The sequence below is a fragment of the Pezoporus occidentalis genome, unplaced genomic scaffold, assembly GCF_034315485.1.
Source record: "Pezoporus occidentalis ecotype Australia unplaced genomic scaffold, CSIRO_AGI_Poc_V1 ctg16, whole genome shotgun sequence".
Classification (NCBI taxonomy): domain Eukaryota; kingdom Metazoa; phylum Chordata; class Aves; order Psittaciformes; family Psittacidae; genus Pezoporus; species Pezoporus occidentalis.
This window is the reverse complement of record NW_026913425.1, coordinates 2,071,432-2,084,151: the sequence shown is the minus strand read 5'-3', so window position 1 is coordinate 2,084,151 and position 12,720 is coordinate 2,071,432. Positions and strand designations below refer to the sequence as shown.

Below are 12,720 nucleotides of genomic sequence, written 5' to 3'. Positions count from 1 at the left end.
ATGGAGAGCCTGAACATGATCCTGGCAAAGAAACCACAGTATGAAGGCAAAAGAGGAGCATACCAGACTGCTCATAATAAAAGAGACTGGCTTCAGTTGATACACATCTGCAACAGCAAGTCATGATCTCCTCCTCTTAGGTACTACAGCAATTTTGAGAGGTATTTCCAGGTTTTATCAGCCTGGAAGGTCACAGGGCATTAACCTTGAGCCTTACCAAACTCAACAGCATGTTTTCCAATGTACGTGCAACAGAACCATAGCAATTACACTACAACTTCTAAAATATAACAAAAACTCCTTTCAGACTGTTGTGGCTGGATTCTGGGATCCCATGGGCATGTCTTTTATGGTCTTTGTTGTGTCAAAGATTTAGGCCCACTTCAGGTCCTTGTTCACATCCCTACCAAATTGCAGACTTGCCTTCCTGGCTAAGCAGCATCATGTCATCTCCCATCCAAGAGCTCCACATGAAGCAATCCCCTTCTTAACTCCTTCAAGGTGCATGGTTGGATTGTGAAAAACACAAATTTTTTGTTAGGTAGCCCTGAGGCTCTAAACTCCCATCAGCTTTGCTCTGCTGAAATGTGCTCAAGCCACTAACTGCAAGCCACCCTCTCTTTTCTAGCCTGAAGAGGCCTTGCTGATCCCCCCTAGCAAAAGGTCCTGAAGAGCAGAAAAAGCAGCCTACATCACTCCTACCACAAAGAAAGGATGAGCCATAATTTTGCTTTGACAGCAGCTTTCTTACTTCTAAGAAAGAATTTCTCAGGCCAGGGTCATTCCCTCTCTACAAAGTCAGTCTGCTGCAGAGTGAGCTATCAATTTGAGCAACTTAGAGCTCTAGCACAAGCTCAGGAAGTATCATGCTAAAAGCCAGACATCACAAAACACACCCGAAACAACACAATATCACTTGAATACTGATGTTGTTGTCGTGCACCCACAGGGAATGGTCATCACATAAGTGATGAACACACCAGTGTTTGAAAGTAGAATTACCAGGAGATGTACACAAGGACACGTCCAAGTTGGTGTCATTCCAAGATCAGGCTCCTCAACACCTTCCAGCACACCTCACTACTTCCCAGCACTATGCTGTAGCCCAGGACTAGCTTCCAAGACTTTCTAAACAAAGCGTCCCAGAAGTAGATGGAATCACTTCCTCAAAGTTTCTCAGGACTACATTCACTGTATTGGCACTTGGACTACACTGTGCATTTACAACATGGCAGCTGCATCTCATCTCATAGCAGAGGGCAGAGCCACTGAAAAAGCTCAGAAGTTGGTGCTTAAATCATGCCACCAGCTGTCCTCCCCGCACATGCAGGGGAACTGCTTTCCTGTTTAAAGCCAGGAAACTATTTTGCTGAACAGCTCTTGCGATCAAGGGCATCAGCCATCCCTGCTCTCACCATTAGCACATCTCATAGATCAAGGTGAACTTGCAGCTCTGAAGCTATCACTTTAATAGTATTCAAGAATAGGCTAATACCAAAGCAAGACACTTTCCATAAGGGATCATCAACATCTATTGCAAAGCAATTCAGCCTGCACAGCAGTGAAAACAAGTTGTGTTATGTACAGCACAAACAATAAAGCCCTTAAAAAGGCCACTGCAGAGGAAGCAGTGGTCTTCCTATACACATCTCCTCCTTGTGCACTCCTCACTTAGAGCTTTGAGAGTCTCAAAGCGTTTCTTCTGCTGGAATTGTCTCTCATAAGGAAGGCTGATGCGTGCAACACTAGTTTCTGTTCTTTATTTTTATCAAGGTATGATAAAATGATGCAGATGCAATATAATGCTGCAGCATTGGCACGGAGCAAGGTTAAGAATTTCCATCTCAAGAATTTAGCCGCAGGATTGTTTCTCTGGCAACTTACACAAGGACCAGCTGAAATTTGTCACTGTGCTGCACAAAGACTGCAGAATTTCTGATTTTGGCATTACAGGAGTGGAATTACCTCATGAAATAGCTCTCCTGGAAGAAGTACGCCACTGACATTCCTATCAGATCAAACTTTCAAAGAGAAGTAAAGGACAACTGGCAGGCTAAACTAGCAGTTTCTCTATACCTGCAAGAACTGATTTGCAGATTACAGACAGTAGTCACATTTTGGACAACAAATGGACCTTGAATTCAAAATGTTTTACTGCTTTCCTATTAAATCAGATTAAGCTAATTATGCAGCCATACTACAGAAGTCTGAATTTTACACGCAGGTTCAGACAGCTGAGCCTCAGGACATACGCAGTCAGTACTAATAGATAGGTCATTGTCTGACAAGCAAAGCCTCTAGGTTAATAGGTACAGTCACAGTAGTGACTAATGATTGCTGTTAGCAGATATTTGCATGTACTTGAAACACTGGGGTCTGACAGCATAGGAAGAGACCAGACTGTCCATCTTCAAGTAGATTTGAAGACCTGTCTAGAGTTATTCACACATACAATGTGGATTAGTTGTTAAACTTTTAACCACCTCCTTGGCTTGGAGTGACTTCTTCACACATGGAGTACTCAACTCACCTAGTCTTTATGTGGCTCCAGGCACAGGTCCATGCCATGCATCCTTCCTCCAATTTCTGATTTAGGTATGGCATATTTGGTTGTAATATTACAAACTTTCAGCACTGGTTTGTTTTTTTTAAATTGAAAACATAAGGAAAAAAAAAGAATCTACAGAGCTCCTCTCTCCCTATCTTGCTTGTATTTCACTCTTTCACCTTTCAAACAAGACACAGGGAATGTGATTAAAAGCTTGGGCCAACTCTTTATTATGGTATCACTTGTAACAGTTAAGAGAAACCAAAATTTGACTCAAAGGTAAACAAAAACATGCCCAAAGAATGCAGGGGTTTGGTTTCATAAGGTCATTTGTCTTTAAGAGCTGTATGACAAGAACGTTCACAGATTAGCCAGTGAACATTTAAACATTTTAGGCTTTGAAATCAATCTGAGCAGCACACTAAATGATGGTAAAAATACATACTATGGTGGTATATCTCAGTGGGTAATACTTCTAGAAGACTTTTCATTCTCTGCTTTAGAAAGAAGTAAAGCAGTTCAAGAAACTTCCACTCAGGTCATTCCTGACTGTGCAGCCTTCAAAGACGTTACGACATTTTTTCAAACAGTATTTTGAATAAAAAATAAAATCTCTTTATAATTTGCAAACTCGTATTCGTATTACCTCCTCAAAATGCTTAGAAAGCCTAACCTACTAACTTAAAAATTTAACTTGCAACAGTACATCCAGAACACAACCAAAAAGGCCAGAAGATTTAATAAGACTAACACGACTGTTTTGGGAGGATTTGTATGAGAGTTCAGGGAGAGGAGATCAACAAATTGGCATTTAAAATGATTCAGATGAGCTCTGCCTGTAGCTTTCAGACTACCACAAGAAACAAATGTCACAAGAACTTTCTTGATTTCCTAAGATGCATGTTACATGCACATAATGGGAGGGTAAGAGGACAGAAAGGGGAAGGGAAAGAGAGAAAGAAGAAGACCAAAGCACTACAGCAAAGAACTGTATTTCTGATCCGCTCTCTAAAATACTGTTATTTACCCTACTGAGCTGGAATATGCTGTAGGGAGAAGGGGCTGCTGTTCTTGCTTTACTTGATGTAAGAAAATATATATAAATAAATCTTTCTTCCGAGTCACATCAAGTAGCACAAGCCACACATCAAATTGCCTTATTCCATGTAACCTTTTTCAAAGACACATCAGAAGAATGTACTTTTCTCCTGGGATATTTTTAAAACACACTTAAAACTGAATCTTTATGATATTAGCAAATTATGTTTTACTCTTACTTTATTCCAGAAGCTGTAGAAAACATCACTCTAAGAACATAGGCTTAACCTCTCTTGATTCTGCACCTGTGTGTGGCAAGTAAAACTTCACTTTCTTTACCCTCCGAAGTCCCAGATGGGATTAGAAATCACATCCCTATATGACTCATGGGTGGAAAACCAGCAGTAAGGATTCCTCAGGGAAGCCACACTTCCAGATGGTAGCTGTACACCTCCTGCAGTTCTCAACTGGACCCTTATTTACACCTATGAAACCCACCCCACCACAACACTAATAGGCTTATACAAATATAATAGGCTGTTGCTCAATAAAATACTGACAGCAAGCAACAATAAAACCAAAATCTTCTCCTCGGCTGTGACTCTGCAGAGCTCAGAAAACCTTAGAGCTTTGAAAGCATTTCAAAAGGGCAAGTTGGTATAGCAGGTTTAAGTACAAGAGATCAGAACTGCTGAGAAAGATGCTGCTTTACTTAAGCACTCTCAAACGCCAATTCTACACCACAAAAATCCTATGCAAACAATGTCATTTTCCATTTTCTGAAGTCCCAATGTCCCCAGTTCTCCCTCTGCTCTGTCAGAAGTCTTAATATGGGAAAGTATAGGAAATATCTGAGGAAAACATGTTTTCTGTGGTTAAATAAGTGCTCACAGAAAGGGTTAAAAACAGCAAGGTTGTAAGAACTACTTCAGATTACACAAACTACTTTTGGCACAGAAAGACAAAGATTAATTTATTTCATCTTGAGGACCCCGTGCTTTATGGTAGGTGTTCATGACTGCTAATCAAATTATTCTGAGATGAAACAGCAGGTTTTCCTCATTTTAAACAGAAATGAATAATTTGGGAAGAAAATCGAGCCAAGTGATTCCTTTCCTCATCCACATCAGCCCTTCTCATGACCTTCCTCTTTAAGTGTAACAAAACAAAAGCTTCATCTTTCAGCATAACCATAAGGTCAATATACTTTGTACTGATCTCAGAGAGCAAAGGTGGGAATAAAACATAAATTTTAAAGAAAAATGTTTGCTTGAGTATCCCTGGATATGGCAGCTGTGGCACTGAGACACTGGGAAAGGAGGCACCCTCTGACGTACACTCTGTGTCTTTTAGGAATCCAAGAATTAGCAGTTCTACATTGGATTACACAAAAGTAAAGAAAATATTCGGAGACCAGAAAGGCCCAAATTTAATTGCTAACTCTTCCACAAGAATTTTGCCCTACATTGAGAGGACCATGTCACGCTTCTGCACAAGTTCCTCTGCCTCATAAAGGGAATAGTAATACCTCCTTTTCTAGAGCATTCACTGTCTGGTTTATCTAGACTATACACTTACACCAGATTTTATCATTAACCACTACGTACAAAAGCTGTCACCTTGGCTGTTACACAGGTCTGAGCAGCAGCCTTATGAGCTGCAGTGCAGCACTGTCAAAGGACGTGACCTGAGGTCACTGGAGTGCCAGTCCAAGTACACACTGCCTCCCATGCCGCTGAAAACTGATCCCTTACTCCCTCTCCATTCCTCTCCTAAAACAGGCCTGTTATTACTGGCAGTGGAGATTTAACTCAGGGTCAGCCACACTACTGCAAGAGCTAACACAGGAAGAGAGTAGGACCACAGCCATGGCAACAGGGCAATGACAGGACTGATGGGTTTCAGTAATGGATTAGGCTGTGCTAATCCCCATAAGCAAGCTGTCCCCTGCCAAACTCACAACCACAAGTGCCCCACCCCAGCTGTCTTGAACCACACAGCAGAACAAATGAAGACTGACACCACTTTCCTCCCCACTGAAACCAAGGAACATTGGTAAGTTTAAAAACAATAATATTGCCTTCTGTAATGCAAATGCCAAAGAGGAGACTAAATTCCCACTGTCCGTTAAGTAAGGGTGCATATATTCATATGTGCACACAGCATCACACAAAGCTAGAAAACATTTCACTTTAAACATGTTCACTTTCAGAACAACAAGAAGTTACTAGAAACCTTCCTGTTCACTTTTCTGCAGGATCCATCCATTTCATTGAGGGTTTCATGAGACAGACCAATACAGTTTTTACGAAGTAGCTGTTTTGTTCTGTCTTCACCTGATTCAGGGGTGCAGGAATATCAGAGGAAAAAAATAAATAAAAGATGCAAGCAGAGAAAGCGGAAGAAGAGGAGGATACCAACTAAGTTTTGATACCTGTATCCAACAATACGGTATATTAATTTAACCAGTTTAAATATGTTAAGAAAGTTAATGGGAAACGTATGCCTACCTGCCTGAAATACAAAAAACCTCTCCATCCCACAACCTCTCCAAGAAGTAACAGTGAAGTATAATAACTTCAGGCTGCACCAGCAGCCTCTGCCACCACAGGTACTTAAATTCACAGGATGGTACTGTTTCACTTTGTCTACTTAGATCTTCATCATCTAGCTGGTAAAAGGTTCCCTTTAGACTAGCACTGTATGCAACAACTGCCATAAGCAGAACTTAACAAAAACAACTACGGAAGGAGCAGCTGTGCAAATCAAAGGGCATGAGGGAGATGAGCCAGCATGCTCGAGAGAGATGATACCACATTCACTCTGGTAAGGCTACCATGCCTCTAACACTTCTGAATATGAGCAAAATAGTTGCACTGAAGTAAATCTTCTCCTCCCACACACGGGAGTACTCTGAGCTAACAGAACAGGAAATTCTAATTACTTATATATCCTAAAAACCGACACATATGTTGTCCCTTTTAACCTAGGTCAATCTTGAACAGTAACTAATAACTAAAACATTTGCTGTTCAATACACCATCATTCCTCTACTGCTACAGCACAAATATTCAGAATGAATCAAACCTTTTAAATTACCATTCCAGGGAAAAATCAACCATTCCGGCAGAGCTTTAAATACATTTCAGGACAAAACAACCCAAGAACAATCTTTAAGAACTTTGACACTTTTCAGCAAAATCTGGGGAGGAGATTTTACACAAAGCAAGTAATTTCCACTCCATTTCTTCAAAAAGCATCTGAACAAGTCTGTTCCCAGTGTCCACAGCACGGTTTGCATGGCAGCACATCCACGCATCTGGAGATGCTTTTCAGCAGCTTACGCAAATTAAAAACTTAGTACATAGCTTTTTGATTCCAAAAAACTGACATTTTGAAAAAGGGCACTTCCTACTCCACTAAGAAAAGTGATTTGTTCTGGCTGTATAAATTAAAGACATAATTAGAAAATACTAGCTTTACCAAGTATTCCCTACCAACAAGACAAACTCCACAAATATACTGATTTTGCTTATAATTAATTAAAAAAAATCACAAAAGTGTTTTGACTGAGGAATAAAAAGGTGTATTTGCTTAAATCATACTGAAAAATGCATAAATTAGGGATTCACATCCCATCTCTTCTCTTAACAAAACAGTATATATAAAAAAATTACAGTATTTCTTCAGAAACACATAGCAAGTTACAAAGTGATTGCCCCATTTTTAATATCACATGAAGCCTTGATAGAAGGAGTCTTTCAGATCAGTTTAACTTTAAAGTGTAGTGAAGCAGATTAATACATTCAAGCAACTCTCTCCTCTGCCATGCTATGTTCAAGAGGTGGTATACCAAACAGGCAAAAATGTGCCTTATTACATCATTTAACAAGGTGATGTTTCTCCAAGTGTCCCTAATACACACAGTATCAAGTGAGACCTTAATCAAAATTAAAAGGTATTTTTAATCCATGAGGCATCAATAACTCATCAGTAACTCATTTTAAAATCTATTTTCCCTATGGAGCAGAACCTCAGTAACTCACATTTTTGAGATCCTTGTCTTAAAACTAAAGTTCTCTGCATTATAAAGAGAACAAAGGCAGCAAAAAATGGCCTCCTGTATCAGAAACAACCTTCAAATATTATGTTAATTTTACCACAATAGCAATTCTTGGATAGTATTTTTAATCAATTACTGATTTTCTCATCTCATAAAAATAACTACCTTTACAACAAGAACCAAAAAAAATATTCTTCTAAATGAACTTGGCAGTAGGAGAAAAAAAAAAAAAGAGAAGGATGTTGTGTGTGGCTACTTGGGGCTCATCTAAAACATTACTGTGTTAGAAATAAGGCTTAAAATCCTCCTAGTCCTGAAGAAAAACACAGTCCTACTAATGCAAAGACTTCATATTCTCATAAATAGATGTGCATCTTGGATAATCGACTCACTTAGCATACTACTCTCTCTCAAGTAAGCAAAAAACAACCATGTGCCCCATGAATCACTCTCATTTCTGAACACCTTAAACTTTCGACATAACAGAATACAGCTTGAGGTATGATCACAGGAAGCAAGCTGTAAAATTTCAATAGCAGGTATGTCCCTAAGCAAGCAGAGCATCACAGAATTATGCATCAGTATCTTGAGTTGCTGTACTAGGTCTCAAATTCTAAAATACCCAATTTTTTTTCCCCATAAAATACTTCGGAACAACAGCTGGTCAAGTAAAACATACTTTGGATTGCAGAGTTTTTATTTTTTTTCAATTTTCCCTTTGCAATGTTTTGATTGTCAGGTTTTGGATGCAGAAAAAAACATCAATAATGGAAGTTTACTTGCTTACCTCCAAAAATGAAAAGCGAACAGAGGGCTGCATGGACTGCAAGGGCTTGTTGGGGTTGGGCTCAGGCTCCTTGGGGTGAGACTGCAAGTTAAAATAATGTCATCTCTAGTGAACAGAAGGTTTAGCAACAGTTGTATGTTTTAGTGTAGGAGTTATGAAAGGAGTTCTGGTTAGAACCAAAACATTACCATCCTCCTGAATGAAGTGATTGACAGTAGCCACACAGTTTCTGACTTAAGATGAAACTGACTTAAAGAAAAACAAGTATGAAATCTGGTGCTGGTGCACATGCTTGACTGCTTTAGACTCCTCTGGGAACAATGCTTGTGTACAAAGCCCCAGAGAGAGGAAAAAAAAAGCATTCTGTATGAAATAGGATATGTAACTGGGGCATTTTTGTCTTTTAAAAAAATCTCAGGGGTTTTGGGTTTTTAGTTTTGTGGGCTTTTTTGTTTGGGTTTGTTGAGCTTTTTTTAAGTTTTTTTATATGCAAATCAGATCTATTAAAACCAAACGGAAAACTAAAATTTATGACTCTTCATCAGCAATATGAAAACCATAATAAAATTTCCAATTTGAGAGACTAAAATTTGCACACTCACTAAAAATTGCCCTAGATAGGTAGCATCAATTTCCATTGATTCCATATGAAATGTTCCCTCACAAATATCAAGTTATCTTGGTAATCAAAGGTGGATATAAGCAACTTATCCAAAAAACCTGTATTTGAGCATTTGGTTTCAAAGGTGCCTCCAGGAAGTTACCTGAAGTGCATCTCCATTTCAAGATGTCTCTCAATAAAACAGTAGGTCACTGACTGACTTCACAGATGCTCTTTTAAAACACACTCGTGCAGTCGTATGCACTTGTCTGCACAAATCTTGCAAGAAAGCTTTTTTTTTTTTTTTTAGCAGCATGAGTCCTGCTTCAATTAGCTGAAGTTACTTGTCAAAAAAACCCATGTAACTCTGCTTTCTGTGCAGACTGAGTGAAGGCATGGGCTTACAAGGAACTTCTTCCAGATAACCTTCATAAAGACTTGTTCTGCTATGTACCAGACCCTTGAAGCCAGTCAATGCTATCATTCTTGTCCGGTCCCCAGTGGAGACACAGATGGCCAGTATGCTAAGCACAGCTAGCTCCAACTCTAAACCTTTCAATCGCATGACACTTTGCCAGATTTTAAAATATTCCCATTATAACTTTTCAAGGTGGATACCCGATTTTTTTTTTTTTCCTGACTATTCCAGCAGTACACTACTGCTTCTAAAACAGATTAGGGACAATGGTCTTCTGATGTTGGGCAACCTTTCCTTCCTGCGATGGTCTGGGGAGGACACAGAGTTTGGCAGGGAGATGCACACTGAGTTAAGGGTGGGCCTCCTGTTAACTTTTTGCCAAGGGTACTGTGTTAGGGGCAAGTTCCTCTGGCTGCTGTCTGTGCCTGCAGAATCTCTGAAGTAGGTGCACAGAAGAGCACACACAGACTATGCAGCCCAGAGGCTGGATATGAGATAGTTTGATTTCAGTTACAGACTAGCCATGCTAGCACAACAGTATGTCTGAGCTAATAAGCTCCATTAAGAGCCAATGGCTCAATACATCACCCTGAAAATGACTAAACTGAATCCAGGCTCCTGTCATTCAGCCCGTGCAGGCCTGTGGAGAAGGATGTGGATTGACACACAGCTTTCTGCTGTTTCACAGGGGCACTCTCTGTTGCACTGCACTGACCCGCTGCAACTTGTACTGGAAAGGTCTTTCTGTATGATCAGTACAGGCTTGTAAAAAGTTTGGTTTTGTACTTCTAAGATCTGCATTATCTTTTATTCTCCACTGCAGATCTGCTGCAGCAGAGCTGGCCATTCATCCCCATTTGTTTGCTTGTGCATCCCCTTTTTGCTTGTGGAGTGGCCCTCGCTGACTATAGGCTGGTAAACTCCTGTGCTGCACCGTCAGCGCTCACACTGCTGTTCCCAGAGGTGCACAGCAAGGGAAAAGACAAAGGCAGGCGTTGCAGAGAGCAACCAACCTCCAGCAGGATCAGGGAGTGGAGAGGCCACTGATCAAAGAGAATCCAGGTGGAGAGAGCACAATTGCCGAAAGGCACTGGCTGCGGCAGGGAGAGCATGCGCACTGCCATGGAGTAACAGCTAGGGGCAAGGAACCTACTGAAGCCACAACAGTGAAAAGGCGAGGGAAAGTCTGGTACCGAGCAAGAAGAACAGATTAACTTCAGACCACGGAATGAGGTTACTCAGTCCCTTTGCTGTGAACAAACTCCAGAGACATGCAGTAGGAAAGCACATCTTCCTTCTCTAGTGGATGGCACATACACAGCAGGTGGAACTCCTACAGCTGCTAGTAGGAGTACTCATTTTCTTCCTCACTTTCTTTACTGTAACACATCAAGAGTCTCAGTCATGGAGCAGACTCTCAGGGCATTCAATATCAGATGTGCTTGTTCTATGGAGCTATAAACTCCCACTGTGATGACACTGGAGTGTCAATCTGGTTCTTCTATAGAACTTGCTCTTCAGCTTTGCTTTTTTAAGACCTACAAATTTCATGCAAAAACCTGTTAAAATGAATTATCACAGTGCATATGCACGAGGCTGAGAGGCAGCCTTAATTCCTACATTTACTAAATTTGGAAGGCTTCATTTTGGATCCTTAATATTCCTTGAAAGAGCTTTCTGCAAGTAATGAATATAAAGTAGATAGTGTACTAATTTCTTAGAGAGACAACGTAATTCTAGTCCCAACACTTAAAACTTCACTGAAAGAAAATTCATGAGAATTGGTTTGAAGAATGTTTCAAGGAATAAGTTGGAATTTTATTTCACCTAGATAATGTTCTTTTATAGATGATAGAAAATAAAAATTTGGGAGGCATGACTTCAGTCTGCACTGACTCAACTCTGACAAATCATGAGAGAACAACTCTATGGGAAACATTAAGTGCCAGCAACCAAAATATGATGCTTTCTTTTCTCTACAAGTAAATTAAGTTTAGTAGCAAGTGTGATGGCAAAAGAAAGTCCAACATACGAAAAAATTAAATATATCCAGACGTTTTAACCAAAATAATAATCAATGCTAAATTTAAAATATAATTCTTATCTGCATTAGATATTGTCAGAATATGGCAAAGCAAGTGTAATTATGTCAGGTTACCATGACAAACAAGGAAGCAGTACATGATTACCTCGTATTACAAAATCACACACATATGTTGAAAAAACAGTAACATGAATCATTTTTTGTCCTTTGCAGTTACTGATGTTATTCTCATACAATGATTATATAATTCAGTGAAGACTGATCTAAAAATATTTAAACTGCCACACTCCAAAAGGAATTTAATTATCAATTATTCATGGAAACCATTTTAACAAGGTTCCTCATCAGACCCCTCCTCCAAAACTCCTGAGGAATTACCAATGCTATTTTCTCCAGAAAAATTATCTAGAGCTTAGCCTGTTCACAGCTCACACATTCCGCTCTCAGCAGAAAGTGCCAGATTGAAATGCACAAATTTCTCACTGACATTTCACAAACATAGTTCTGGGGAACCCAATATAACATCTACAATTGTTCCTGGGAATAAAGTGCTCTGTCACCTTCATGTGATTATTAGAATAAATTATTTGCTACACTGCACACTTACCTATAGTCCTCTGTTTAAAACATAGCAGATGTTCAGAGATAATACCTTTCACAGCTAAATAACTTTACCGCAGGCATCTGCAGCATTCAGGGCTTTTTTTCTCCAGCAAGAATGGGGAAGTCCCAGGGAATACTAAAGGATCTGACATAACCATATCTATTTAGCTAGGTAAAATTAGCAAGTCCTCATGGTGACTGTAACATGCATACATACATGCCTGACATGTCAAAGTAGACTGTAGGTATGTATGTACAGAAATAAATATTTGACTTTGATTAACAAATCTTGGGTAAATATATCCTTGCATTTTTTAATAAAAGACTATACTTACTATACATTAAAATGATGTATTTCATGTAGTTACTCTCTAAATAGCTGAAAGCACACAAATGAGTTAATCTGTTCTAAGCAAGTAACAAGTAAACATTCTGCTAAATTAGGTAAACATACTTACTGCAGAGACTGTCAGGAATCCTCCAGAATGTCAATACAGTTCATTAGTGTAGTTACGTATGTAAAATATGGATGGATTTTTATGAACAGCATTTCTGTAATGCTTTAATCTCTTGGAATGCTCTCTATTATTCAGCAGAAACAGAGGCCTTTCTAAAAGG

The 12,720-nt window shown here is 39.5% G+C and overlaps 1 protein-coding gene across 6 annotated transcripts in view; it reads right to left on the bottom strand.

Moving 5' to 3' along the window:
- MAST4 (microtubule associated serine/threonine kinase family member 4) overlaps positions 1-12,720 on the bottom strand; it is a 275,284-nt gene that overhangs the window by 125,382 nt on the left and 137,182 nt on the right. The window contains exon 2 of one of the 6 annotated variants that reach the window (XM_062612324.1): positions 8,437-8,517. The exons of the other annotated variants lie outside the window; for them this stretch is intronic. Coding sequence (XP_062468308.1) covers positions 8,437-8,517 — 81 coding nt within the window. The remainder of the gene's footprint in view (positions 1-8,436; positions 8,518-12,720) is intronic. 6 annotated transcript variants of the gene reach the window in all.